The sequence below is a fragment of the Cygnus atratus genome, chromosome 7 (assembly GCF_013377495.2).
Source record: "Cygnus atratus isolate AKBS03 ecotype Queensland, Australia chromosome 7, CAtr_DNAZoo_HiC_assembly, whole genome shotgun sequence".
Lineage (NCBI taxonomy): Eukaryota > Metazoa > Chordata > Aves > Anseriformes > Anatidae > Cygnus > Cygnus atratus.
This window is the reverse complement of record NC_066368.1, coordinates 21,546,685-21,572,607: the sequence shown is the minus strand read 5'-3', so window position 1 is coordinate 21,572,607 and position 25,923 is coordinate 21,546,685. Positions and strand designations below refer to the sequence as shown.

Below are 25,923 nucleotides of genomic sequence, written 5' to 3'. Positions count from 1 at the left end.
CAGTGAGAGCAGCCTGAGTCTTCTCCTCTCTCCACAACCCCTTCTAAGAGGCATTCCCATGGGCACCTGGGAGTTACGAAATGACCTTTTCCAAATGAAACATTTGGATGTTTTTTACTGTGGCTATCATCAGCTTAAGATGAAATTCCATAGCTGAAATTCCTTACTGCATCACCTCAGCTGCTTCTGAAAACGTAATCCGTTGCAAGCCTGAGAGTTATGACCACAAGACCAAGTGGAGGAAGTTATCAAAGATATGACCCATGCTCACATCCCTTAATTGGAAGACACACGGTGTGGTCCATTGTGGTGCCGACGTAGCAGGGCTCTGACACAACACGCTCCTTTTAATGCTGGTGTTGATAGAGCTGCCACCATTCCCACCACCAGCCTGATCAGATACGACAGTGGGCTCTGCCTGGTAATGTATTTCACTGTAATTCAGGTTTGTGTTGGAGCTATCCTGAGGGTGAAAAAGCATTGACTGTTTTTGTTTTTTTCTCAGTAACTTATCTCTTGGTATTAACATAGAGAGAGTTACTGTGAACACTGGGGATATTTCAGAGGGCAGGTATGTCTCACGGTGTGGGAGACCCAGTGGGAGGAGGACGAAGGAAGGTAGAGAGAAAACAGATGGCTGGTGATTTGAGAAAACGGATTTGCAGCTCATGTGACTGAGTAGAAGTTATACTCTAACTTTTAAGAGACTGGTAAAGCATTAGAAATCACATATAATATTAACTGTGTTACGAATATATCTTTGTTCAGGGCAAGAGATTCTAAGGTATCAAAAAGCTTCCTTTTTTTTTTTTTTTTTTTTTAGGCAACACTTATTTAATAAATAGTCTTCCTACAAGTCTCTAGTAGTTTCAGTTCACGGGACCCTCGGTGACTTCTGTGTGCAAAAGCTAAGCAGTAACGAAACAGCAAAAGTATAGATATGTGTTTCTTTTGAAGTGCAAATTCTCATTTAGGATTAATTCCCTCCATGTGACAACTGGCCCAATGGCATTTTCCCTCACCCTAGTACTTGCATTACATCATGTTTTTATGATTAAAACTTCAAATGGGTCTTGCCCAGTACCCAATCCAGCCTGTGTAGAGAAGCATGGAGAGCCCGGCAGGGAATCTAAATGAAACCTGGAGCTGGAAACCCCCTTTTCTTCCCCAGCACAGCCTGTCATTTGTGATATACAGATATACAGTTATTAATGAATAATAATAATATAATAATATTTTACACAGGTGCAAGATGTGGTTGTTCATTGCAACCTTGTTTTTGACACAAGCAGCTGCAAACTCAGAAGATGTCCTCGAGTACACAAAGGGTGCAAATCCTGAGACATTCATGAATATTGTAAGTTCAGGAGAAGCCTGAATTTCCTCTCTGTCTGAAGGTTTGCAGATGTGTAGCTAGGGGAAAGAGGGTTGCAGAGGGATGGAGGGTGTGTGGAGAGGGCTTGTGTAGCTGCGTGTGCTGGGTTTGTAGAGCTGAGTAGTATTATGTTGCCTCAAAAACACTATTAACAATCCCTGCTTCCTGAATGAATCTTTTTCCTCCCAGCATTAAGTGCAATTATAAACAGGTCAGTTAGAGGAGGCAGTAATCACAATGTGGACTGGATCAGATTTCTTCCTTGAGGGCAGAAAGTTTTGCACACTCCTCTTCTCCTTGTTCAAACAGTTTGGCATTCTCCCATGCCCCTTGATAAGGCTGGAGCTCAGCCAGGAATTAAAAACCCCACAAGTGAGCCTAAAATGGAGCCAGCGCCGGTGGTGCTGCACCAGGCACAGGCTCACCAGCACACCAGGCCTGGGCTGGAGGCACCAGGGCAGGGGTTTGCATCCAGACCCCTGCTGGCCCCACTCCCAGCTGGGCCAGCACTGCAGATCCAGCAGGCTGCACCTTTAGATGCACTCAGGAGTTTGGCAATGAAATTGCTGAAATCAGCTTCTTCCAGCAACCACATGAAAATGCAAGCGTGGCAATCTGTAGGCTTGATTTCACTGGACTGAAACGTCCCAATCTGTTGAATTTTCAGCATAGATAAAGCTTTGGCAGAGCCATGTGATTCCTGTGACAAATCCTACGGAGCTTGTCCTGTTTCTACAAGAGGCACTTCCAGTCAGCCCAGCTCTGCAGGATGGATATGCCCACGATCTTATCTGCCCCGCCAGCTGGCTCAGAGCGTGACATGACATGTTTTGCTGCTAGTGTCAGGAGCCAGTAAGCCCTTTTGCTTTCAGCCCTCACTTTTGGAGGAATCCAAAGACACGTGCCGCATGTTGCAGCTGGGCCCTGCTGCCTCCTGGCCCTGAGCAGCCCCACTCCTGCTCAGTCACTGCCCGTGCCTCCTCATCCCTTGTAGGCCTCAGCATTTGGTATTTTCAAACATTTGATCGGTTTTTCCACCTTGTTTTTTGTTTTCTCAGAGCCAAATGATCTGCTACAGAGGGTACCCCAGTGAGGAGTATGAAGTCCTGACTCGTGATGGTTACTACGTCAGACTGAACAGAATTCCTCATGGGAGAGAGAAGCCTGGAAACAGAGGTATGGTTCTGTATGGCAAGAAAGCCAGCAAAAAAAGCATAACCCAATGATCAGCTACCTGAGATCTGTGTGAAGGGATGAAATTTATCCAGCTAAGGGAGTATGTGCTGTTAAAGCTAAAATACCAAATCCATGGCACTTCTCCAATTTGCAGCCAAGGTTTTGCCAGCCAGCAAAGGAAAGAATGAGTGTAGCATGGGAACCTTTTGTATCAAGCAGCAACTTGGCTTCAAGGCTCAGAGGGCGCAGACATATCTTGGGATAATTTAGTTTTACTTTTTCCTCCTAAATCTGTGACTTTGGAATCTGCACTATCCCGGGGACAGGCCTGTAAGCCTGAGCTTTTACATGGTTGCTGTGAGCTGCCCGTGGCCACGGCGCTGAGGGGATGGGCATGTTGGATCAGAAAGACTTGGGAGAGACGACAGCAGCTCTCCAGCCTGAGACAACCAGGATAATAGCCACGAGACAACTACAGCAGAGATTTCCTAATGTCCCTGAGATGTCGTAACAACATGCATTGCGTGTTGTCTGACCATGCAACGAGGAGGCTGTCTTAGCCTGAATTTGGGTTAAGTAGAGGGATTCTGGTTCAACGAAACATGCTGTTTCTCTTTCAAATCCAGGCCCCAAACTAGTCGTGTTTCTTCAGCATGGGCTACTCGGTGAAGGCAGCAACTGGGTTGAAAATCTGTCTAACAACAGCCTTGGCTTCATACTAGCAGACTCTGGCTACGATGTCTGGCTGGGAAACAGTCGGGGAACACGCTGGTCCCAGAGACACCAGCATCTTTCCACTGATCAGGTTGAATTCTGGGATTTCAGGTAGGCTGGAGTGGATTACAAAAGCTGGCAAACTTTCCCATCTGTCACTAACCTGTGGGCAGAGGTGGATGCCTCCATGCAGGCAAGTCAGAGCGTATAGTCTCAGGCATGGCCTCCCCCAGACCTCCCAGTGCAGGCTGGAGGCAGGGAGGCTGGAGACACCTGTGCAAACCCAGCTTGTGATATGGTGCCAGCATCTCCGTGCAGTGGGGTGCTGCAGCCTCCATAGGTCTCCACCCTGTGCAGACACCAGCTTGCAGTAGACAAGCTAATAATGTAGGTCTGCATTTCACCATATCACTCTAAAAGACACATGGGCAGGAACTCTCAAGAAGCAGAGCAGGTGCTGGCACCCTGACCTGCAGAGCCAGCTGTGGGTCTGCAGAGCTGTCATGTGTCACATCTGAAATGCTGTGTTGCACTGCTGGCTGGGGACTGCACAGTTTCCTAACTATGGTTATGGTAGGACTAAGCCTTTTCAAGGAACGATGAGGCCATGGCAGAAGAGATGCCATTGGACCTCGTGTAGTTCCACCCACCACAGAGCTCTCCTTGGCCATGAGAATTTTCTACTGGAAGATTACCCTCAGATGTCAAAGCCTTCTGTATATATACCTTGTAACTGACATGCTATTCCTGTATTGCAGTTTCCATGAAATGGCTATGTATGACCTCCCAGCAATGATCAACTTTGTTCTGCGGAAGACCGGCCAGAAGCAGATATATTACGTGGGCTACTCTCAGGGTGCCTCTATTGGTGTGTTAGAAAGGGTTGGACATCACCTTTCTTTCCACAGCAGGGAAGGCATGGCCCGGACCACCTTGAAAACAATATTTTTTCCATATGTGAGCAGGAAGTGTAGAGAGGTCCTATCTTTGTGGACAGCTGAGCAGGCACAGGAGAGCAATGTCCAGAAGGTCTCTTGCAGTGAGGAGTCCCTCAGCAGCAGTGCTTTCTACAAAGGAGAACTGGGAGGACCAGCATGCTCCAGAGCAGTAGGAAAATTTCTTGGTGACCTCAGTAAGCTCCTGAAAATCAAATTTCAGCCCAGAAAATCAAATTGCAGTGTTCCGCACCAAACACAGAGGCATTTTGCATGGAGGTCACCATTTGTGCTTTCTGATGAAGCACACAGCGTTGTTTTTTTTTTCACCAGCTAGGCCACCACAGGTATGAGAGGACCTCAGTGATGATGATACATTTTAGCAGTGGCTTATGGAAGGTGACAGGACTGTTCTCCTCGCCTGGTGAATGGGGCAGGACTTCCCATTAGTGGAGTTGTTAAAGTGTTTCATCAGCCACTTTTAACCATAGGAATAAAAACGTTGTCTCCTTTTGGATGGCACTAATGCTGAACAGAAAGGAGGAGCATGCCACATTTCTAATTCAGGCTAGTGTCAGCTATGCCCATGTAGGCAGTGAGTCCACAAGAACCCTCAGAGTAAGCACCTGAACAAAGACCAACAAGTCTCATATTGTTTTTCTGTTTTCTCAGGATTCATAGCATTTTCATCCATGCCAGAACTGGCTCAGAAAGTCAAAATGTTTTTTGCCCTGGCTCCTGCAGTGATAATTAAGCACGCCAAAAGTCCAGTTATGAAAATGTCGTTCCTGCTTGACAGACAATTCAAGGTATTTCAGGTATGAGATTGGTCCCTACTCTACTCCCCTGAGCTCAATTTTAATGACAGTGAGAAACAAATCCAGTGCTTTCAGCCCACCAGAGAGGTGGAGTGAAAGAGAAGAGGTGAGAACATCAATTTCCCCAAGGTGCCTTCCACCAGCACATGGGCAGCACAACCTTCAGCGACCTGCACACATCCCAGCAGGGCAGGAGGGTAGAGGGAAGCGGGTTTTGCTCCCACAGGCACCCTGTGCAGCACATCCCCTCGCAGGACAGCTCGTGGGGACACCGCAGGGCTCTGGCCAGCCAGGTTGTGGAAGACAGGCTGAGGGGTGGGTGCCGAAAGGGAAATGCAAGCAGTTACCTTTGCCCTTTGTTTCCCCAGCTCCTGCTGGGCCAAACAGACGCCTCACTGCGAATGAGGAAGCTCTGGAGATTTCTTCCTGACCTGTGCAGGCACCCAGTCTTGCACAAGCCCTGCGCCACCCTGTTGTTCCTGCTGGGAGGCTACAATGAGAAGAACCTCAACATGGTATGTGCGCCTCTGTACCCCTCTTGCTGCCACCCCAAAAGGAGAAGTCCCCAAGCTTTCTGCATTTGCACTGCCTGTCCCCAGGAGACATGCCGCACCTCCTGGCAGTGCAAGGAAGCACCAGAGCCGTGCAGAGCAATTGATATTTAATGGAAATTATATTTCTGAACCTGACCCAAGTCTATAGGCAGCACAACTCAGCAGTGGCTGTTTTGGAAAATGCATTGTCTGGCAACTGTTGTCTTAGTTCCTAACTATTTGCAAGGAATGATATTTTGAATGTTTTTCCCTGCAGACCCGGCTGGATGTATACACAGCCCACTATCCTGACAGGACTTCTGTCAAAAACATGATACACTGGGCCCAGGTAGGTTCCCTGAAAGAGAGCAGAAGGACACTGAGTGTGTGGAAGTAAAGTCACCCACACAAAGTTCTCTCGCAGCACCCAGCACACAAAACACTGCTGGCGAGGAGGGTCGCACAGGTGCAAGGGTAGCACCAAATCATGTGCAACCCCTTGCTTTGTGAACTTGGCAGCTATGGACAGGAGGTCAAATCACCACCCCTGTACAAGAGGAAGGTCTGGCTCTGTGGGGATGCTACCCCACTGTGAAACATCAAGCACCCTCTTGCAAAGTAGACCCTCAAGGAGGCTTTGAGATACGGGACTTTTGCAGCTGCGCTCAGGGGCCCCACTGCGCATCTCACTGCAATTTTGTCCTCTCCTCCCAGGTGATGACCTCAGGAGACTTCAAAGCCTTTGACTATCGCAGTGAAAACCAAGCCATATACCACCAGGTAGGAGGAGGCTGCAGCGCTGGTGTCTGGAGGCGGGAGGTGGGCAGGTGGCAGGGGCGGGGGCCGGGGAAGCCCCCCTGCGTTCATCCCACGGGATGTCCCCATCCAAAACCACTGCCAGCCTCATGCCGAGTCTGTCCCAGGTGTTGCAGGGCTGGGTTAGCTTGTGGGGGTTCTCAGACGTGTCTGTGTCTCTCCAGGAGATACCTCCCTCTTACCAGCTGGAGAAGATGCCCGTGCCCACTGCAGTGTGGTCAGGGGGTGAGGACTGGGCAGTCAACTGGAGGGACGTGCACCTGCTGCTGCCCCGCATCGCCCACGTCATCTCCTACGTGCACATCGCCGACTGGAACCACTGGGACTTCATCTGGGGCTTGGACGCCCCCGGCCGCCTCTACAGCCACATCCTGGCCCTGATGGAGAGGTCTCGGTAGAGCGGGACCCGGCTCAGCAGGCCGGCTGCATCTGGACACGGGGAGGCTGGGGGCCGAGAGCAGCCCCTGGCTGTGGCACAGAGGAGAGGGATCGAGCCAAGCCTTTCTCAGCTGCCACAGGCGATGCAAGGAGGGGCCCCAGCCTTGGGCTGCGGCCCAGGGGGCTCGGGTTGGATGCGGGGAACCCGGGGCCAGCTGACAGCGATGCCACCGCCAAGCCGCCTGCTCCTGCTCTGCATGTCCCCGCCCTGCTGCTTGCTGCAAAGCCCCGGAGACAGTTAAAGGCCACAACACCCATACGCGCGCATACAGAACAACAACAGAAAAAAAAACGAAACAAAACAAAAAAATTGCTCGGAGGGGCCTTCTCTCGCACGGGACGAGCCGGGCCTGTGGCCGCGCCGCAGCTCCACGGCCACGCAGATCCGGGGTGGCCCCGGAAGCGGCCCGGGCACCATGGAGGGCGGCGGCGGGCGGCGGGTGCTGGTGGTGGGCGCGGGGCTGGCGGCGCTGGGGGCGGCGCAGCGGCTGCAGGGCCCCGGCGCTGTCCGGCTGCTGGAGGCGGGGAGCCGCGCCGGGGGCCGCATCTGGAGCCGCCCCTTCGGTAGGGAGCGGGGGGCACGGCGCTGGGGGGGGGGGGGGGCTCCGTGCTCGGGGTCGGGAGCCCCGGGGTGAGCCCGTCCCCCTCCTGCAGCCTCGGGGCTGGCGGAGCTGGGCGCGCACTGGATCCACGGGCCCTCGGAGGGGAACCCCGTCTTTCGCCTGGCCTCCTGCTGGGGCCTGCTGGGGCCCGGCGCTGCCGAGGAGGAGAACCAGCGGGTGGAGGCGGGGGGGCACCCGCTGCTGCCCTGTGTCACCTACGGCAGCTCGGGGAAGGTGCTGAGCCCCGAGCTGGTGAGCAGCACCCGCGCCCTCTTCGCTGAGCTGCTGGGCTCGACCCAGGCCTTCCTCCATGCCAAGGAGCTGCCTGCTGCCGGCGTGGGGCAGTACCTGCGGGCAGAGCTCGCCCGGCTGGCCCACACCTGGGATGAGAACGAGGACAGCAAGCGGCTCCGGCTGGCCATCCTCAGCACCTGTCTCAAGCTGGAGTGCTGCATCAGCGGCACCCATAGCATGGACCTGGTGGCCCTGGGGTCCTTTGGGGAGTACACCTCGCTGCCCGGCCTGGACTGCACCTTCCCGGGGTAAGTGTGGGGCAGGGAGCAGAGGGGAGCGCTGGGGACGCCCTGGTGGGGTCCCACGCAGGGTGACCAAGCGGGGAAGGTAGGCACCCCTGTTGTCATCCTCTCCCACAGCGGCTACAGCAGCCTGCCCGACCGCATGCTCGCAGCTCTGCCTGAGGGCACCGTCCTGCTCAACAAGCCAGTGAAAACCATCCAGTGGCAGGGGTCCTTCTGTGAGAAGGGGGATGTGGCAAGGATCTTCCCCGTCCGGGTGGAGTGCGAGGACGGTGACTCCTTCCTCGCTGACCACGTCATCATCACCGTCCCGCTGGGTGAGACCACCGATTCCCTGCCCTGCCCATCCCCTGGCACCCAGTCCCTGCCCCACACCACGAGGGGATGTTCCTGTCCGCTGCTGCTGGCTGGCAAGGCTGAAGATGGGCAGGATTGGCCTGAGCCCCTTCCCAGCCTCCCCTTCCCATGGACCACGAGGAGGAAGTATCCCAAACCCAAGCACTGGGGCCCTATTCCCTTCCCTGACTGCTGCATCACCCTGCTGAGCCTCACTGCCACCCCAGGCTCAGTGAGCAGCTGGATTGCAGTGGAAGGAGCTGCCTGATCTTCTCTCTGTAGGTTTCCTCAAAGAACACCATCAGGACTTTTTCCAGCCCCCCCTGCCCAAGCGGAAAGCAGAGGCCATTCGCCGCCTGGGCTTCGGCACCAACAACAAGATCTTCCTGGAGTTTGAGCAGCCCTTCTGGGAGCCCGAGCAGCAGCTCCTGGAAGTGGTGTGGGAGGACGAGTCGCCCCTTGCAGAGCCCAGCACTGACCTGGAGGCCAGCTGGTTCAAGAAGCTCATCGGCTTTGTGGTCCTCCAGCCACCAGAGCAGTATGTGGCTGGGCGCTTCAGCCCCACACCACGGCGTCTCTGCAGTGCTGGCAGGCAGTGCTATGTTTGGGCACCTTCAGGGCAACGTGAATGAGCATCTCGGTTCCGTCTGTGGCGTCAAGCCTTCACAGAGCCGCTGTCACCTCTGGCTGCGGCACAGTGGGAATGGTGGTGTTCCCAGGGCAGAGAGGGCTCTTGCCTGCGCGGATCCAGCCCCATCGCCTGCCATCCTGACGGGTGCCCTCCTCTCCCTCCCCCAGGCTTGGACACGTCCTCTGTGGCTTCATTGCTGGGAAGGAGGCGGAGTACATGGAGACGCTAAGCGATGCAGAGGTTCTCCACACCATGACCAGCGTTCTCCGCACGTTGACAGGTACCTGCTCCCCTACCTGCTGCTGCCCAGTGGGGCCAGGGTGACTGCCTTCAGAGATGGAAGATCCCCTAAATCTCCATGCAAGAGCTCCCAGGCTGCTTAGGCAGAAGGCTGGGGGGGGCTCTCCTGACACCCGGAGTGGTGCTGGGAGGACAGGTCTCAGCTTTGTCCCCATGTGTGTAGGGAACCCACGCCTGCCTGCTCCCCGGAGCATGCTCCGGTCCCAGTGGCACAGTGCACCCTACACCCGGGGCTCCTACAGTTACGTGGCAGTTGGCAGCTCAGGGGATGACATCGATGCGCTGGCCCAGCCTCTGCCTGAGGATGCTTCAGACCCCAGGGTAATTACCCTGGGAGATGGCGGGTGTATGGGACCCATGGGACAGCCACCCTGGTGCTGTTCCTCTGACTGGGTGGAGATGCGTGGGGATGGGTGGCCACAGGTGGGAACAGGGCACCCCAAGGAGGACAGGGAGACGGCTTCTGCTCTGTTCAGGAGCCCACGATGCTCGAGTCCTCCTGCCGAGCTTCAGGGATGAGGGGGGTACCCCATTCCCATAAACTCTGGGGACGTGCAGCTTCCCCCCACCCACCTTCCAGCGTCCTCAGGCCACGCAGTATTCCTCCTGGGCCTCTGCCACGGTGCCTGAGGTGTACAGAGGCGCCTGCCTCTTGCTCTCCGCACAGCTGCACAGCAGGCTGTGCATGCGAGGGGGCACCCCCCCCCCGCCGGACCTCGGGGTTGGGAGGCCTCTGGGTCCTGGGGGAGCACAGCCCCCCCCCCCCCCCCCCCGCTGGGGAGCTCACCTCCCGCCTCCCCGCAGCCGCTGCAGCTCCTCTTCGCCGGCGAGGCCACCCACCGCACCTTCTACTCCACCACGCACGGGGCGCTGCTGTCGGGCTGGCGGGAGGCCGACCGACTCAACCGGCTGCCGCGAGCCGCCGACCGGCAATAAACCCGCCTCGCCGCAGCCATCCGAGCCTCCTTTATTGAACGCGGGGCCGCCGGGGGCCCCCCCGCCCCGCGGGGCCCGCAGCGCCGCTAGTACCAGTTGGTGCCGGCGATCATGAAGCGCGCGTCGTCCAGCGGGGCCGTCGCCGGGCCTGGCTGCGGGGCGGGCTGGAGGGCAGGCTGGAGGGCAGGCTCCGCGGCGGGCCCCGGGGCGGGCGGCGGCTGGGGGGCGGCGGCGGGCGGCGGGGGGGGAGCGGCGGGGACCGCGGGGGGCGCCCCTCGGGCCCCGCCCGGCCCCGCCGCCGAGGCTTCGCCCCCCGCCGCAGGCTCGGCAGGGCGCGGCGTCGCCATGGCTCTGAGGGGAGAACGGCGGCGGCCGGGGCGGGGCGGGGCGGGGCGGAGCGGAGCGGAGCGAGGCCCCGGCCCCCGGTGGCGGCCCCGCCCGCCGCGGCCCGCTCCTCCCTCGCCTGCCCGCTGCCGCCGCCGCCGCCGCCGCCGCCCGCGCCGCCATGACGGGGTGGGCGGGAGCGCTGAGAGCGGCCGCCGCCGCCGCGGGCGGGCCTCGCTCGGGGCCCGGCGCCTTCCGGGCTCGTTTCGACTTCGGCGGCCGCGACGTGGCCTCCTGGTTCCCCGGGCACATGGCCAAAGGTGAGGGCCCGGCGGCGGGCGAGCCCCTCCGCGGGCGTCCCGCCGCTCACCCGGCGCTGCGTTCCAGGGCTGCGGCAGATGCGGGGCTCCCTGCGGCGCGCCGACTGCCTCGTCGAGGTGCACGACGCTCGCATATCCTCCGCCACGGCACCCTCCCCGGCACCTCGCCCCGTGTCCTATCGCCCCCCGCTGCCCTGGTCCAAGTCCCTTAACCCTCCCCTCCCCCCCCCACCCTCCACTGTACAAGCCCTGTAACCCCCAAACTGGCCCCCGGACCCCCCCCCCCCAGCCCTTCTGTTTTCCCCTGTATCTGCCCCCACTGCCAGCACACGGTCGTTCACCTTAGCAGCGTGCACATCCCGCTGTCAGGCCGTAACCCCATGCTGCAGGAGGCACTGGGCATCCGCCCACACGTTCTGGTTCTGAACAAGATGGACCTGGCCGACCCTCGCCAGCAGCCGGTGAGCACAAGGGGTGCTGGAGCTGGCCAGGGTCCTGTGGGGCCAGTGCAGGACAGTGCCAGAAGTGCCTCTGTCTCCACAGAAAGTCCTGGAGCAGTTGAAGCAGCAGGGATGTTTGCACGTTGTCTTTGCTGATTGCCAGCGGGACAGCAATGTCAAGAAGGTAACGGGACAGCAACCCCAGTGTGGCACCCGGCTGCACCATGCTGTGGGGAGGTGACATGTAGTAGCATGCCTGGTGACCAGCATCGCTGGTCCACTGCATTCCACACCTCCAAGGTTGGCTCCAGTTGGCCAAGGTGCCCCATCCTCTCCTTGGCCCCACTTCTCCTTCTCCCCGCTTCCCTGCAGATTGTCCCCCTGGTTGCCAAGCTCATCAACAGCAGCCCCCGCTACCACAGGGCTGAGGTAAGAAGAGACAAGACTGCAAGCATGTGTCCAATGTCACTCTGGGCCTGCGGTCTCAGTGCGGCACCAGCAAGTGGGTGACCAGGGAATCAGGGCTGCAGGCACCTCCCTATCCCGCTGAGGAGAGGGTGCTGCACGCCTGGAAGTGCCGGCAAACACTGGGTTACTTCTGTGTGGCTGCTGAGGTGTAGCTGGCTGGTAACTGGCTTCTGCCTGCGTGTATCCTCCTTGCTTCCAGAACGCCGAGTACAGCATCATGGTGATCGGTGTGCCCAACGTGGGCAAGTCGTCACTCATCAACTCGCTGCGGAGGCTGCACCTCAGAAAGGGTATTTCTCTGGCGTGGGAAGGAGCCACTGGCATAGCCGTGCCGAGGCATGTCACTTGTTTCCCTCACTCTCTCCTTTCCCCAAAGGAAAAGCCACCGCAGTCGGTGGCGAGCCGGGTGTCACCAAGGCAGTGCTGACCAGAATTCAGGTACTGTCCCTTTTCTCCCTGCCAGCTGGGTGGGTGCTGGCCTTGGGGAAGGGCCTGTGCACTTGCATGTCCTCAGAAGCCTGTCAAGGTACCCCGTTACTTTGCAGCAAGACTCAATGAAGAGCTCAGCTTGTTAGTGGTGTCACCACCGCTGCCTGAGCCCGTGTTGCTAATTACTGGGCCACGTGTCCCTGCCTGTGTAACAGCCCCGCCGTCCCACTGCAGGTCTGTGAGACGCCCCTTATGTACCTGGTGGACACTCCTGGAGTGCTGCCCCCAAAGCTGGGGGACGTGGAGACGGGCATGAAGCTGGCACTGTGTGGTAAGATGCATTCAGGGCCTGAGCTGGCGCTGGCCACTGGGCAGAGCAGCGTCATTGTCCGCAGCCAACGCTTGAGGGCTTTGTGTCTGGCCTAGTGTCCACAGGCCATGCATGAGTGCAGGGAGAGGTGACAGGGCTGGGAGCGGGGCTGCCGTAGCGCAGAGCTGAGGCAGGCTGAAGGTGCTGGGACTTGCCCTCTCTTCCAGGAGCTATCCGTGACCACCTGGTCGGGGAGGACATCATGGCTGACTACCTGCTGTACACGCTGAACAGGCAGCAGCAATTTGGGTGAGCATGGCGTGGAGACGGGGAGGAGCCGGAGGCACCCTGAGGCGCAGCCACGTGCCAGGCCGGGTGGCAGCCACATCCTTCTGGCAGGTACGTGCAGCACTATGGGCTGCCTGAGGCCAGTGACGACATTGGGCATGTACTGAAGCATGTGGCGCTCATCCTGGGCAAGACGCAGAAGGTGAAGGTGCTCACGGGAACAGGTGAGTGTGGGGCACTCTGTGGTCCTTGGGTTTCGGAGGGTTGTAGGGCTGTGGACTCTGCTGAGGGCTAGCACCAGCCTCTGGCACCTTCCTTCACATCCGCTGCCTGCTTCTCCAGGGAATGTCAACGTGACGATGCTCAACTACTCAGCTGCTGCTTACGAGTTCCTGCGTGCCTTCCGTGCCGGACGCCTGGGTAGGGTGACACTGGACTGAGGGATGGGGTCAGCGTGGGCTCACCAAGGGGTGCAGAGATCTCAGCAGCAGCAGGGAGGCAGACCCTGGCAGCATGGGGGTATGATTAAAGCGACTTTTGCTGATCTGTGCCTTGCTGGATCTTGTGTGGCTGGGGGGGGCGGGGGGAGGCTGTGCCATGGGCACTGCCCTGTAGTGTTGCTGTGGGGGATGAGGTGCCTCAGGGATGGCTGTGGCCACCCCGCAAGGACTGGGGGAATTGGGTGCCTCCAGCAGAAACCAAACACTGCAGTCGCAACCTCCAGCCCCAGATAAAACCACTGTGGCCCTGGAACAGGGGCTTCAGCTGCCCCGGGCGCTCAGCTTGTGCCACCCATCCCGTATTCCGTGCTTGGGCCGCAGCCAGTCACGTGTACTTTCTGCCTAGCTTTATTGCTGCGCTGTCACTGTCGAAACATCGAGAATCCCACGTGCGAAGGGGTGGTACAAACAGGGGCACCTGAGGCGGTGGGGCTCAGCATTGGCGCAGGGAGGCCGTGAGCCCAGGGCTCTGTGGGGTCCTGCCCCACAGCGGGGGCACCTCTGGCCAGGCACAGGTGTCTGGTCCTCGTTGGGGGTTGGGCAGGATCAGGCCACCAAGCGGTGCAGGAGGGCAGCGAGCGGGCAGAGCCAGGAGGCGACCTGGCCCCACGCCGCCCAGCCTGGGGCCACCGAGGTCCACGCGCCGGCCGTCCCGTTGCCCTCGCGGTACTCGATGCCGTCGTCAGGCCCGCCGGCCAGCCGGGCTCGCTGCAGCGCGGCCCCCGCCGCCGCCCCGCCAGCCGCCGCCGCTGCCGCAACGCGCAGGGCCCCACCGTAGCGGGGCAGGGCCCTCGGCCGGCTGCGGGCAGCCCCCCGCGCCCTGCCCCGTGCGGACCCCCGGGCGCCCCCGCGCCCACCCTTGCCGGCGGCCACGTCGCAGAAGGCGGCGGCGAGCAGCATCAGCGTCCAGCACCACGCCACGCGCCGCCTCATCCCGCGGGACCTGCGCACAGGGAGGGCCGGGCCGCGCGGGTGCCTGGCGGGCATGCGAGCACGTGCAGAGCGTGCCGGGGTTGCGCGCGCGCCCTCGCTCACGCGACGCTCGAGGGGCGTGCGGGGTGTACCACGCGCAGCAGCGCACGGGTTGCACGCGCGCCCCGCTGAGTCTTGCGCGTGCGTGCGCACGGGCTCACGCGCGCGTGGCACGGCCGCGTGTGCAACCGCGTGTCCGCGCTGCCGTTGCAAGCGCGCACCCTCCGGCGCGCCCACGTGCGGATTCGCGCTCGGCCCCGACGGGAGGCTGCCGGCACCGCCGTGCGGGCCGCGTGCCCGCGCCCAAATCACGCCCGCGGGTGCGCGCTCCCCGCTCCTTCCCCCCCCGCGCGTCGCCGGCGTGCACCGCCGCGGCCGCGCGCTTCCACGCACGCGCGCGATCGCTCCCGCCCGCGCCCCGCGCTCACCGGGACCGGGGCCGCCGCCGGTTCCGCTCCGCTCCGGCCGTGCCGCGGGCGGCGGGCGGGGGGGGGGGGGGGGGGCGGCAGCGGGGCTGCGCAGCCGGTGCGCGCCCACGCGCGGCGTGGGGCGGGGCCGCGCGCCAGCCCCGGGGCGCGCCGCGGGGCGGGGCCGCGCCAGCCAATGGGCGCTCCGCGGGGGCGGGGGGTGTGGCCTCGGCCGCCGTCCGCCGCCGCGCTCCGCTGCCATGGCCGCCGCCGCCGTGCGCGCGCTCCTCCGCCCCGCCGCCGTCGCCCGCCGCCGCCCGCTCGTCCCCGTCCCCGTCCCCGTCCCCGTCCCGCCGGGCCGGCCCCTGCCGGCGGCGCGGGGCTGCAGCAGCGCCGGTGAGCGGGGCGGCGGGGCTCCGGGCACCGGGAGCGCCCCGCGGGGCGAGGGGGCGCCGCGCCGGGCGAAGGTCGCCTTGAAATGGCGGCGGGCGGCGCGGCGCTGGGAGCGGGGGGGGGGGGGCGCGGGGTTGCCGCCGACGGCGGCGTGACCGGTTACCGGGCCGCGGGCAGGGCCCCCCTTCCAGTTCCTGCAGGTGCAGAAGGCGGGGGCCAAGGGCAGCGTGGGCCTGATCCGGCTGCAGCGGCCGCAGGCGCTGAACGCCCTCTGCGAGGGGCTGATGGCGGAGCTGCGGCGGGCGCTCGACGCCTTCGAGGCCGACGCGCAGGTGGGCGCCATCGTCATCACCGGCAGCGACAAGGCCTTCGCAGGTAGCGCCGCCGCCACCCGCCTCCCCGCCCTGCTCGCCTCGGGGTCCCCGCGCCCCGACCGCCCCTGCTCCCGTTGCAGCCGGTGCCGACATCAAGGAGATGCAGGGCAAAAACTTCCAGCAGTGCTACGGCGGCGCCTTCCTGGCCGGCTGGGACCGGGTGGCCACCGTCCGGAAACCCACTATCGCCGCTGTCAACGGCTACGCCGTGAGTGTCCCTGTGTCCCTGCGTGCCCTCCGCCACACGCCGCGCGCCCACGCTAACCCTGCTGTGTGGCCAGCTGGGCGGCGGGTGTGAGCTGGCCATGATGTGCGACATCATCTACGCTGGGGAGACGGCGCAGTTCGGGCAGCCCGAAATCCTGCTGGGGACGATCCCAGGTGAGCGCGGGTCGCGCAGCCCCCTCGACAGGGCAGGGACAGCTGGGGGTCCCCGCCCGCTGTGCCTAGCACCCCTTCCCCAGGCGCTGGCGGGACGCAGAGGCTAACCAGGGCGGTGGGGAAGTCGCTGGCCATGGAGATGGTGCTCACTGGGGAGCGGATCTCGGCAGCGGAGGCCAAGGCAGCAGGTAGGGATGTGGGTGAGGCCAGCATCACGGCAACACTCCCCCAACCCTGCTGCCAGCTCCCTGCTTGTCTTCTAGGTCTCGTCAGCAAGGTCTTCCCCGTGGACAAGCTGCTGGACGCGGCCATCAGCTGTGCTGAGAAGATCGCCGGCAACTCCAAGCTGGTGGTGGCTATGGCAAAGGAATCTGTCAATGCTGGTATGGGTTTTTAGGGGTAGGGGGCACCGTGGGAGGTGCTGGCTGCACGGTGTCCCCATCTTCTCCCCCTGTCCCAGCCTTTGAGACAACACTGGCGGAGGGGAACAGGACAGAGAAGCGGCTCTTCTACGCCACCTTTGCCACTGTGAGTGTGGGGCCAGCCGTGGGCGCATTGTGCGGGTGGAGCAGGGCCACGGCCTCCCCCCCCCCCCAACCTCTACTCTTCCGCTAGGATGACCGCAAGGAAGGGATGACGGCGTTTGTGGAAAAGCGCAAAGCGAACTTCACTGACAGCTGAGCTGTGATGGCACAGGTGTCGGCTGCCGTTTGTCACCCATGTGCCTCAGCTGGGCGTACGCCCTGCCCCCAGCACCACATCACCCTGCTTACCTCTGCACTGGGCAAGGCGATCCTTGTCAGAGAGTTCGACATCGCTATTAAAAGGCTTTCCTGGTGCTGCCGCAGTATCGGTGTCCTTGCTGGTAGCCAGGCAGGGGCCTGCCCAAGCTGGGAAGTGTTGGGGTTTGCTGAGATCCCCACACCGCACCAGGGTGATGGGCTGAGCCCCCTCCCAGCCTGTCAGGGTTCCCCAAAGCTGAGAATTTTGAGGCTGTGCTGTCGTACAGAATCATAGGATCATTAAGGTTGGAAAAGACCTCCACAATCATCTGATCCAGCTGTTTCGCTATCACCAATATTACCCACTAAACCCACATGTCCCTAAGTACCACATCCAACCTTTCCTTAAACACCCCCAGATGGTATAGAACTGTAGAACTGTGCTCCTGGCAGAAACGAGGAGACAACCAGGATAAGGAGTGCGGAGAGGTTTTACTGGGGGGCTACTGGGGAGGGCAGAGCCTCTCGTCTGCAGCCCGGGCAGGGCCACAGTCCCACTCAGCCATGGTAGATGTGGTCGCGGTCCTTCTCAGGGCCGTTCTGCACCTCCATGGACAGAGCCAGGGGTTTCCCGAGGTCAGCAGGCTCCTCGGCCTCAGCCTCCACTACAGAGTGGTAGAGGTAGTCGCGGTCCTCCTCCGGTCCCACCTGGACTTGGGGTGACCCTGCAGGGGGGAACAGAGGTTTTAAGTGGCCAAGGCGGTGGCACAAGGCCTGGGCGCTGCCAGGACAGATCATGCTACCTGCTCCAGCATCCTTGGCCCATTCACCTTCTTCTGGTGGCTCCACCGCTCTTCGACCCAGGAGGCTGGAAGGGAGAGCAGAGGCAGCATGTGGGGCAGCGGGGCAGGCAAATCACACGCAGCGAGAGCAGTGCATTCCCCCTGAGGTGCCTTATGCGTGGGGGTGTTGTTTTGCCTGCTGCTTTTCCCAGCCAGATCCATCACCACCCCCCTGAACAGCGGTGCCATGATATTTCTTACATTTCCTTCGCCAGATCCAGCTTCACGTCCACATCCTCCCAAACGGGGCCGTCGAGAGCCTGCAGGAGAGAGGGGGGCATGCATGAGGGCAGTGGCTCCTCGCATCAGGGTTCCTTGCACCGCAGAGGCTCAGGCTCACCTGGGTGCCCCCGGGGGCCAGCAGGAGGAGAGCGGTGCCCAGCAGGACAGCTGCGCCGCACAGAGCCATGGCTGCCTCTGCCCGCACCTGGCCTTCGCCCCGCACTTTGTCCTCAGGTGCGGTGCAGCCACGTGTCCCCTGGTGCTCCGTGGGGAAGCAGTGCCGGTGCACCCTTCCCTGCACTGCTGCACCTGCACCCTGCCGTACACTGGGACACATGCACTTCACCATGCAAGACTGCAGCTGCCCCCCGCCGTGCACTACTGGGCTTTGCTGCGCAGGCGGGTGAGCAGTACAGAAGGGGGTCGTTGGTGTTTTAAGAAAGGAATTGGCCGCTAGCAGGGCATTGAGATGGTCCGTCCCAGCACACAGTGGTGCGGTGTGGGCCTGTGTTTTGTGGCTCGCACCCCAAGCCCCAGGGAGGTGATGGTGGACGTGCTGCATTTTGTCCATGTTACTCCAAGTACTGCGCATGGCTTCAGTGGCTACAGCACTGCCAGGACAGCTGCCGCCACTGTAATGGTTGAGCTAGCAGCTGCTGGGGCCTGGAGCAGTGCGTGAGGCTGCGAGCGTGTGGGCATTTCCTCAGCAGCACCTCCTGCACGTGACAAAGCTTCCTGCTCACCTTGTGCCTGAATCCCAGTGGGATTTTGGTGCCATCTCCCACCTGTTGCAGCAGGATGGTGCTGGTGGGTGCCAGCAGCAGGCGAGTAGCAGGTGAGCAGCAGGCAATCCTGCCATTTTAGTGCATTGGGTGGAAGTGGTGAATCTGGGGCTTGTCCTCTGCTCTGACCCTCGGGTACAGCTTGTGAATGAGGCAGAATAACTGGGAGGAGAAAAAGCCTAGAGCTGGCTGCCTTTTCTTTTGTTGGGTTTTTGTTTTGCTTTGTTTTCCTTTTCTGGGGCATAAAACCTCTGCAGCAAGCCAAAGCTGCTCAACCACCTCCTCTTCTTGCAGTGCTGGACTTGGGCAGTGCTGGAGCCAGAGACAGCACCTCCAAGATTCATAGAATAGAATCACAGAATGGTTTGGGTTGGAAGGAACCTTAAAGCCCATCCGGTTCCAACCCCTGCCACGGGCAGGGGCACCTCCTATTAGACCAAGGTTGCCCAAAGCCCCATCCTACCTGGCCTTGGGCACTGCCGGGGTAGAGCATCCACAGCTTCTCTGGGCAGCCTGGGACAGTGTCTTGCCACCCTCACAGTGAAGAATTTCTTCCTAATATCTAACCTAAACCTACGCTTGGTTTAAAGCCATTCCCCCTTGTCCTATCACTACACCCCCTGACAAAGAGCCCCTCTCCAGCTTTCCTGTAGCCCCCTTTAGGCACTGGAATGCTGCTATCAGGTCTCTCTGGAGCCTTTTCTACTCCAGGCTGAACAATCCCAGCTCCCTCAGCCTGTCTTCACAAGGAGAGGTGCTCCAGCCTCTTGATCATCCTCGTGGCTTCCTCTGGACCCTCTCCAACAGGTCCCTCCTGTGCTGGCTGCACCGGCAGGTGGGGCCTCACGAGACCTGTCTTCTGCAGCACAGGGCTCCTGGGCTGGCGAAGTAGGGGGAGCTGGAAAGATCTCCGTCTTTGAAGGCTGCAAGACCTCAGGGCGGCACCCGCCCACATCCCAAGTCCACTGATGGCTCCAGTGACTGGAGACAGCCCTGCAGGCCTGGCATCCCCAGCAGCAGCACTGCCAGGGAGGAGCGAGCTGGGGACAAGGGATGGAAGAACCAAGCTCCAAGAGCCACCAGCCACGGGGTAGTGTGCCACCAGAGACATGCCAGGGATGCCAAAGCTAAGCGGGGGTCACACCACATGCCCTTCACTTCCCTGCTTGAAATAAAAGTTTTCTCAACGGCACCAGCCACCCAGGAAAGGCTGGCCCGTGGACTCCGCAAAAAGCTGATCCCCCCCAAAAGAGGCAGCAATGAGTCCAGAGTCTGTGATTATGATTTTTACTTATTTTTTTAAGACCAAGGGTGGACACTCAGAGTCTGGGAAAAATGAAGAAAGATGCTTCCAGATGGAAGCTTCAGAGCTAAACATACAAGGGGGAGCACTGAGCAGCAGACTTGGTTTCTCCTGTGTGATCTTCATACCTCAGCACACCCGAGCCTGCAGGCTCAGGGACTTAACATTTTCAGTTATCTCAGCACGGAAATATCTCATTAGGGGTTTCCTGCTTTGGGACGTGCTTTTTTTGATGGCCTGCCTCTGCTGCTGGAGGTCCCAGGGCAGTGCATGGCGCTTGCTGCACTGCTGAAGTTGTGGGTGGTGGCAGGCACCAGATGTGGGGTGGCATCCCTCCTTCTGTAATATCCTCCATCCCATTTGTCCCTCCCAGCACCTGTGCTTCCCTCTGCACAGCCTTCACTCTGTCCCTGCCCTCCCTTTCCACATTTCCCTCTAACCCTCCACTCTACTCAGCTCCAGTGGGTTTGTTGGCCAGGGACTGCTGTAGCTGAGGAGCAAGGATTAAAGCTGGACAAACCAGCTGTTTTAAACAGAATGAAACATTTTAAAACTCAAAAGGAAATCACTTATGTCCCTTTAAAAATTGCTCTCTGCTCCTATTTGCAAAGAGTTTTTAAATCTTTTTTTGCCTTTTGTTCCTTCTAGAGAGGCGAGAGGGAAAAAAAGCAATTACAGATCCTAAGCTTCTTGGATAAATGCCATACCAGCAACCTCCTGTGATTCTTTTTTCTTTATGGATGGAAAAATCATCTCCATCATCAACTGATTTTGGAGTTATTTGGGGCAAAGGCCAAAGGTTCCTTCTGCCTTTCTGGCTCCACCTGCATTGCAAGACAGCACCTTTACTCTCACCTCCACGTTGCGGTGCTCTGCTGCAGGCTGGAACTTTTTGCTAGCAACTGGTGACAAGAAACCGAAGTTCACCCCACCCCATGTGCATATGCTGTCAGCAGGGCTGTTTGCACCATGATCTTTCAATAATGCTGCTAGAAAACGTCAGACAAAAAGTAAGCTAGACCGTGAAAGTGTTGTGCCTTGTTATCTAGGGGCTTTCAGACATACTCTGCTCAGTACACCGAAGGCAAGACTGCAGAAGATACAGGTATGGCAAATATAATGTTTTTTCTGCATGCATGGTTTCACTCAGGAGCAGCGCAGCCCTAAGCCACTCCAACAGCCCTTCTCAGACACTGCTCCATACAAACACAGTCCTCACCTGCAGGTGAGTAAGGCTGGTAGGGAAGTGTGATACTCATCCAGCAGGCCAGCTGATGGGGCTGGGAGGATGCAGGGCTTCCTAGAAGAAGAGGGCATACAGTGGATGTTTCTCTGTGTTACCCCTGCTGCATTTTTGGCAGTGATTAAGTCTGTGCAATTCGTGTGACTGTCTGGAGTTCAGAAAATCATTTACCAAGATCAGGCAAGGTATGTCTAGAAAGCTGCTACTACCCAGAGGAGTCCTGCTGCTGATGAGACACGACAACTCAGCAGCACAGAGGCAGACAAATTTATCTGTAGTTTGGTTTTGGGGGTATCAGAGAAGAGAGCTTTGTGGCTCATGGAGGATGAATATAAGCATGGCTCTGCTCAGAAATCCTCTCAAAGGGATGAGGTTCGCAGACACAAAGGGACTGTAGCAAAGCACCTCCCAGGATATTTATGCATCCCAAACCGCACAACCCCTGTTGTCTCCACTTTCCCGAAAGGGAGTGGATCCTTGCATGTGACTGCAAATATTCCTGCATGGCCACCGCACCATCGATAATGTTTGCTGGTGGTGGCAGCTGGTGTCTTTTCATCTTGTGACTATCTCTAGTGCTTCAGACTTTCTTCCTTGGGCCTTTGAATCCCCGGGTGGCACCTTGCCCGAAGCAAATTGTGGATGGGACCCTGGAAAGAGAGACATCTGTTAACACGCATTTGTGAGATCTTTGCTCTTTGTGTATCACCAGAGGTCCTGCTGTGACCATTCAATTATCAGGAACGTTCATGCTTTAAAATGAGAAGCTGGCTTAGCCCAAGAATGCAAGGCAATGGTGCTGGAGTTGAATGAGTTAAGTGATCTTTATTTGGTATCAGTGCAGAACTGACTGCTGCACAGAGTAAGACCTGAAGCACAGGGCTCAGCTGCAGCCTGTGTTAGAAGTCTTGCAGAAACAGTCACTGATTTCAGCTTTTGCCAGCACATTAAGCACTGCAGGAGCTCTGTAGGATACAAGTTGCTAGTGCAAAGGTCTGGCTGCACACTGATACGCTTGGACAAGCTCTCAGTATGCTTATAGCCAGCCCGTTTCCCAACACCCATGCCCATCCCTTAACACCCCATCTCCCACAGGATCACTGGGATGTTTTATGCCTTGAGTGATTTCCAGCACCCAGATGGGAAGAGCAAGGTATCACAGACACCAAAGCAAAATTTCTAAATCGTCAAAGCCTATTTCAAAATATGGGGGAAACACTGTCTTCTTTTCCATTTATTCTGCACATTTCATTTGTGTGCTGGAGGGCTCTCCTCTCTCTTCACAAGCAGGTACAAGCTGTTACAAAATGTAATATGCCACTGGGAAATTAGAGTGGTTTTTTTTTGTGGAGGTGTATGATTGCGAAGAGCAGAAGCAACAGTAAAAGAGGCCTTTCAGTAAAGTCTCTTATGACCAGGAGCATCATGTCAAATTCAAGACAGCTTTTCTTCCTTGCTTATAACCTGTTACTCCTGAAAAAGCAGTCGAGCTTAAAATGTCACTCTGTCAGCCAGTTAGCATCACCTTAACCCCATGGACATGTAAAGCAACAGTTTTCTGTCACATAGACCATTACATGCTACTGTCAAAAGCAGACCCAGTAGGCTGTAGCATGTTGGTGAGCACTTTCAGACACGGTTTCACAATTTAGAGTTGTGAAACAGCATAATTTTACAGACAAAGCGAAGTGCAAATGCCAATGGAAGTGCGAGGGAGCTGAGGTCCCTGTGCGGCACTCCAGTACAGTTGTGGGCGCACCACACTTCTTCCAGACTGCGAGCCTGTCTCAGATGCAGCAAACTCAGAACAAAGTATCCCTTTGCTAGCTGGAATAGTATAAGGAAAACCTGGAACTATTGGTGCCGAGACCAGGATACTTGAACTATATTGACCACTACCACTGTCACTAAAATGTCAATAATCCAGGTGCTGTGAAGAGGGTGACACGCTGCTTCAGTGACCTTTGGATCACATCACATGCTGCTACTGTGTGTAGATTTTACAGTAAGTGATAAAGATGATTTCAAAAGTCAAGGCAGTATTAGGCTGTTCAGATTCAATTTTCTGTAATGCCTTTATCTAAAAAACAGAAAATACAGCAATGCTGATCTGGCCTTGGGAAAGGTAAGTAGGGTGTTCACCTACTTTATTTATACCTTGTCCTGTGACTGCATGGGAGCCCAGAAAGCTACAGCCGAACACACCAGCTTGGCCCAGAGTCAGCTAGGATGGGAAAGCACTACAAAGTAGGACAGAAACTTTTTTGAATACTTTAGGGCTTAGACTCCAACAGAATTACCTTCAGAATCATGCCATTCTGCAGTACTCTGGGAAGAGATCATGGGCTGGCAGAGTAACAGAAACAACTTGCTAACAAGGCTTTCACAGCATACACGCACTTTTTATTCCTTATGCTTTTCTCTTTTTTAAAAAAGGGCTTTTAAAAAATAAATAGAAATATTACCTCTTTTATCTTCAATACAGAGACACCCTGAGCTGTGTTGCAGTATGAAACTAAGATGGTACAGTTCCAACCCTGGAAATTTTTGCCTGTGAAGGCAAGTGGTACAGACCTGGATTTATAGAGTCGTTTTTCTGGCACTGAAGGGCTGGGGCTGGCTGCAGGCTGAGGGATCTCCATGCTCTCACTGGGCCCTACTTCCATGGGGTCCACTTGGAATTGCTCCGAAGTCTCCATGCTGACATCCACTGGCACACTTGCACACTGCTGCGTGGGACAGCTCATGTGCTTGGTGCCACTGCAAAGACAAAATTTTGTATCCTTTCTCAGCAGATGCCATGTGAGCCCAGAGCAAAGGAAACAAAAGGTATTTCATGATGAAGTTATAAAGCAGGTCAAGTCAGACTTTTGTGAGTTATTGCATGAAAGACATTTGGCTACACAAAACACCCACAGAGGCCATAAAGCTGCTTGAGAGCTAAGCAAAAGTCTTTAGCACTGCTGCGTTATAGCACACAGCTTAGTCCCTACGTTTTATTCTTCTATCCATAAAGCATAACTTATTCACAGGCTTGATTCCCAACTTAGGTTGGACAGGACCTCTGAAGGCCTTTAGTCCAATCCTCTGCCTCAGACAGGATTTACTGTATGACTGGAGCAGGTCACCCAAGCAAGCGCTGAAAGACTCCATAGACCCAGGCTCCCTGTTCCTTTAGGAACCCATTACATGGCTGCACCCCCATGGCAGGAAAGGAATTTTCTCTTCATCCCATCATCCAGGTCACTGACGATGGTTTTAAGCAATATCAGTCCCTGTATTAATCCCTGTAGTAAATGCACCGCTTGAAATGAGCAGCCAGCTGGGAAAACCATCCACTAAATTTACAAAGGCTCCCTACTCACACTTTTCGGGAGTGGAGTATCACAAAGAGTTGCAGATAAAGCAGAAAACATGCAAAAGGTGACACAGAGAGGCGTTGGACTTTGCATTTAAACTCAAGAAAGCATGAGAGAACTGACACACTTCAACATTAAGATAAGGCAGAAAACTTAATTTCTGAGTCTTATAAGGTAAAAACTTGCTTACTCTGGAAAGGGAGCAAACCAGCAGAGAAGCACAACACTACCTCTACATGGGAAAACCAGTTGTGATACTGCAATTCAACAGTTACCTTTTCACTTTCTTTGGTCTACCAAATCGGAAGTCAGCAGGGTAAAGGTGAACGGTGACCAAGTGATCCTTTCTGTCATTGCTGCTCTTGAATTTCTCTGTACAGCCTTCTACCAAGCACTTGTACTGAAAGACAGGAAAAAAGGACATCACTGGCAAAGGCAACCTATGGGGGATGCAGGATCATTTTGGTGGGTTCCCCTCCTCCTTCATAATGTCTGAATGGAGCAAAACTAGAAGTTAATGTGGCTTTCCCAGTCTTACTGCCTTGCCAGCATCCCGCCACACACAGGACAACTGCCACTTCCACAGGACTCATCCAGTGGAAGACTCACCATGTTCTGTTTCTCCGCCATTATCTGGAAGAGTGAGTCATGCCACTCCAAGATGTGGATATCCAAGAGATGCCCTGAAGGAAAGGAGCGCTTGCAGAAGGAGCAGACATTCCTGTGCAGCGTGTTGTAGTGGTGCTCATAGCCCTCCAGGGTGTCAAAGACCTGGGAGCACCCAGAGATGTGACAACAGAATTCAGATACCCTATGAGGAAATTAGGACATCAACAGTATGTTACAGCCATACTCAATATATAAATTAGTGCCTTAATCTAAGCTGCATGTATCTCTTTAGAAGATTTTAACTGTGGCCTTTTTAAGAAGAAAGGGGAGAAGAAGAATTGCAGCCTGCAGCTCCCTCACGGGGAGCGGAGGGGCAGGCGCTGAGCTCTGCTCTCTGGGGACAGCGACAGGACCCGAGGGAACGGCACGGAGCTGGGACAGGGGAGGGTCAGGCTGGTGTTAGGGAAAGGTTCTGCACCCAGAGGTGGTCGGGCACTGGGACAGGCTGCCCAGGGACTGGGCACACGGCACCGAGCCTGACAGAGCTGAAGGAGCGTTTGGACACCGCTCTCAGACACGGGGTTTGGGGTTTGGGTGGTGCTGTGTGGAGCCAGGAGCTGGGCTCGGTGATCCTTGCGGGACCCTGCCAGCTCGGGGTATTCGATGACTTTTTCGCGAACAATCCGTAAACCAGACGAAAGACAAGACGGAGTTAGGACCGTAACGGTGCCGCTCACTGGGGTCCCCTGTCGGCTGCCACAACCCCAGCACCGAACCTGGGTCTCTCCGCCTCCTCGGCCCGGCCCGTGAGGGCGTCCCGCAGGTACAGGTGTCTCTGCACGTCGCCGTCCTGCAAGAGGAGAGGCGAGCTGGGGGCTGCCCGCGGCCGCGCCGCTGCTCCCCGCCCCGCCTCGCCCCGCTCCGCCTCACCTCCAGCAGCGGGTGCTGCGGGCCCAGGCGCAGGCGGCGCGGGGCGAAGGAGAAGGGCGGCCGCGGCGGAGCCCGGCGGGGCGCCGGGGCGGGGGGCGGCGGGGGCCGCTCCCGCAGGCGGCGGAGCAGCGCCATGGGGCCGGGCCGGGCAGCGCGCAG

The 25,923-nt window shown here is 57.7% G+C and overlaps 6 protein-coding genes and 1 long non-coding RNA gene across 9 annotated transcripts; 4 read left to right on the top strand and 3 right to left on the bottom strand.

Annotated features, from left to right (window-relative positions):
- Positions 1–327: 327 nt before the first annotated feature.
- LOC118245138 (lipase member M-like) lies at positions 328–7,179 on the top strand. 2 transcript variants are annotated; one of them, XM_035540838.2, is made up of 9 exons: positions 1,253–1,357; positions 2,434–2,551; positions 3,178–3,376; positions 4,024–4,133; positions 4,873–5,018; positions 5,387–5,533; positions 5,829–5,900; positions 6,266–6,331; positions 6,532–7,179. In XM_035540838.2, exons 1-9 carry the CDS (start codon positions 1,253–1,255, stop codon positions 6,763–6,765), a joined length of 1,197 nt encoding a protein of 398 aa, XP_035396731.2. In that variant the 3' UTR covers positions 6,766–7,179. The 2 variants fall into 2 exon arrangements, with proteins under 2 accessions (XP_035396723.1, XP_035396731.2); XM_035540830.2 differs by lacking the exon at positions 1,253–1,357 and adding an exon at positions 328–421 and having other exon boundaries at positions 6,266–7,179.
- Positions 5,663–6,690, bottom strand: LOC126913371 (uncharacterized). The gene is made up of 2 exons (XR_007708554.1): positions 6,550–6,690; positions 5,663–5,909 (listed from the first exon to the last, which is right to left on the bottom strand). It is a non-coding gene; the product is annotated as an uncharacterized LOC126913371 (long non-coding RNA).
- Positions 7,180–7,209: 30 nt separating the features above from the next.
- PAOX (polyamine oxidase) lies at positions 7,210–10,165 on the top strand. Its single transcript, XM_035540819.2, has 7 exons — positions 7,210–7,369; positions 7,460–7,949; positions 8,061–8,260; positions 8,562–8,817; positions 9,078–9,190; positions 9,374–9,531; positions 10,015–10,165. Exons 1-7 carry the CDS (start codon positions 7,222–7,224, stop codon positions 10,144–10,146), a joined length of 1,497 nt encoding a protein of 498 aa, XP_035396712.1. The 5' UTR covers positions 7,210–7,221; the 3' UTR covers positions 10,147–10,165.
- A 459-nt stretch (positions 10,166–10,624) lies between these two features.
- MTG1 (mitochondrial ribosome associated GTPase 1) lies at positions 10,625–13,269 on the top strand. Its single transcript, XM_050711922.1, has 11 exons — positions 10,625–10,790; positions 10,858–10,924; positions 11,149–11,251; positions 11,334–11,414; positions 11,603–11,659; positions 11,898–11,988; positions 12,075–12,136; positions 12,362–12,458; positions 12,665–12,746; positions 12,837–12,949; positions 13,068–13,269. Exons 1-11 carry the CDS (start codon positions 10,652–10,654, stop codon positions 13,163–13,165), a joined length of 990 nt encoding a protein of 329 aa, XP_050567879.1. The 5' UTR covers positions 10,625–10,651; the 3' UTR covers positions 13,166–13,269.
- Positions 13,270–13,771: 502 nt separating this feature from the next.
- Positions 13,772–14,158, bottom strand: SPRN (shadow of prion protein). The gene has a single exon (XM_035544406.1). It carries the CDS (start codon positions 14,156–14,158, stop codon positions 13,772–13,774), a length of 387 nt encoding a protein of 128 aa, XP_035400299.1.
- Positions 14,159–14,834: 676 nt separating this feature from the next.
- ECHS1 (enoyl-CoA hydratase, short chain 1) lies at positions 14,835–16,599 on the top strand. Of its 2 annotated transcripts, XM_035538725.1 has the most exons (8): positions 14,835–15,000; positions 15,175–15,372; positions 15,452–15,579; positions 15,653–15,752; positions 15,836–15,940; positions 16,016–16,135; positions 16,213–16,280; positions 16,368–16,599. In XM_035538725.1, the coding sequence occupies exons 1-8, from the start codon at positions 14,865–14,867 to the stop codon at positions 16,431–16,433; spliced, it is 921 nt and encodes a 306-aa protein (XP_035394618.1). In that variant the 5' UTR covers positions 14,835–14,864; the 3' UTR covers positions 16,434–16,599. The 2 variants fall into 2 exon arrangements, with proteins under 2 accessions (XP_035394618.1, XP_050567866.1); XM_050711909.1 differs by lacking the exon at positions 15,836–15,940 and having other exon boundaries at positions 14,840–15,000.
- Positions 16,600–21,120: 4,521 nt separating this feature from the next.
- On the bottom strand, positions 21,121–25,920 carry ZNF511 (zinc finger protein 511). Its single transcript, XM_035538672.2, has 6 exons — positions 25,765–25,920; positions 25,611–25,684; positions 24,835–25,036; positions 24,501–24,625; positions 23,441–23,626; positions 21,121–21,516 (listed from the first exon to the last, which is right to left on the bottom strand). Exons 1-6 carry the CDS (start codon positions 25,897–25,899, stop codon positions 21,447–21,449), a joined length of 792 nt encoding a protein of 263 aa, XP_035394565.1. The 5' UTR covers positions 25,900–25,920; the 3' UTR covers positions 21,121–21,446.
- Between the last annotated feature and the right edge of the window lie 3 nt (positions 25,921–25,923).

What these genes read in the sequence shown, in the direction of transcription:
- LOC118245138 (XM_035540830.2), top strand. Translation starts at nt 2,440, where the DNA reads ATGATCTGCTACAGAGGGTACCCCAGTGAGGAGTATGAAGTCCTGACT. An exon ending in GTTGAATTCTGGGATTTCAG is followed by an intron (nt 3,377 to 4,023) that starts GTAGGCTGGAGT and finishes CCTGTATTGCAG; the next exon opens with TTTCCATGAAATGGCTATGT. An exon ending in ACATGATACACTGGGCCCAG is followed by an intron (nt 5,901 to 6,265) that starts GTAGGTTCCCTG and finishes CTCTCCTCCCAG; the next exon opens with GTGATGACCTCAGGAGACTT.
- PAOX (XM_035540819.2), top strand. Translation starts at nt 7,222, where the DNA reads ATGGAGGGCGGCGGCGGGCGGCGGGTGCTGGTGGTGGGCGCGGGGCTG. An exon ending in CATCTGGAGCCGCCCCTTCG is followed by an intron (nt 7,370 to 7,459) that starts GTAGGGAGCGGG and finishes CCCCTCCTGCAG; the next exon opens with CCTCGGGGCTGGCGGAGCTG. An exon ending in CATCATCACCGTCCCGCTGG is followed by an intron (nt 8,261 to 8,561) that starts GTGAGACCACCG and finishes TTCTCTCTGTAG; the next exon opens with GTTTCCTCAAAGAACACCAT.
- MTG1 (XM_050711922.1), top strand. Translation starts at nt 10,652, where the DNA reads ATGACGGGGTGGGCGGGAGCGCTGAGAGCGGCCGCCGCCGCCGCGGGC. An exon ending in CCGACCCTCGCCAGCAGCCG is followed by an intron (nt 11,252 to 11,333) that starts GTGAGCACAAGG and finishes CTGTCTCCACAG; the next exon opens with AAAGTCCTGGAGCAGTTGAA. An exon ending in AACAGGCAGCAGCAATTTGG is followed by an intron (nt 12,747 to 12,836) that starts GTGAGCATGGCG and finishes TCCTTCTGGCAG; the next exon opens with GTACGTGCAGCACTATGGGC.
- SPRN (XM_035544406.1), bottom strand. Translation starts at nt 14,158, where the DNA reads ATGAGGCGGCGCGTGGCGTGGTGCTGGACGCTGATGCTGCTCGCCGCC.
- ECHS1 (XM_035538725.1), top strand. Translation starts at nt 14,865, where the DNA reads ATGGCCGCCGCCGCCGTGCGCGCGCTCCTCCGCCCCGCCGCCGTCGCC. An exon ending in CAGCGACAAGGCCTTCGCAG is followed by an intron (nt 15,373 to 15,451) that starts GTAGCGCCGCCG and finishes CTCCCGTTGCAG; the next exon opens with CCGGTGCCGACATCAAGGAG. An exon ending in TCTACGCCACCTTTGCCACT is followed by an intron (nt 16,281 to 16,367) that starts GTGAGTGTGGGG and finishes CTCTTCCGCTAG; the next exon opens with GATGACCGCAAGGAAGGGAT.
- ZNF511 (XM_035538672.2), bottom strand. Translation starts at nt 25,899, where the DNA reads ATGGCGCTGCTCCGCCGCCTGCGGGAGCGGCCCCCGCCGCCCCCCGCC. An exon ending in GAGGAGGCGGAGAGACCCAG is followed by an intron (nt 25,037 to 25,610) that starts GTTCGGTGCTGG and finishes ATTTCCTCATAG; the next exon opens with GGTATCTGAATTCTGTTGTC. An exon ending in AAACGACTCTATAAATCCAG is followed by an intron (nt 21,517 to 23,440) that starts GTCTGTACCACT and finishes CTCTCTTTCCAG; the next exon opens with GGTCCCATCCACAATTTGCT.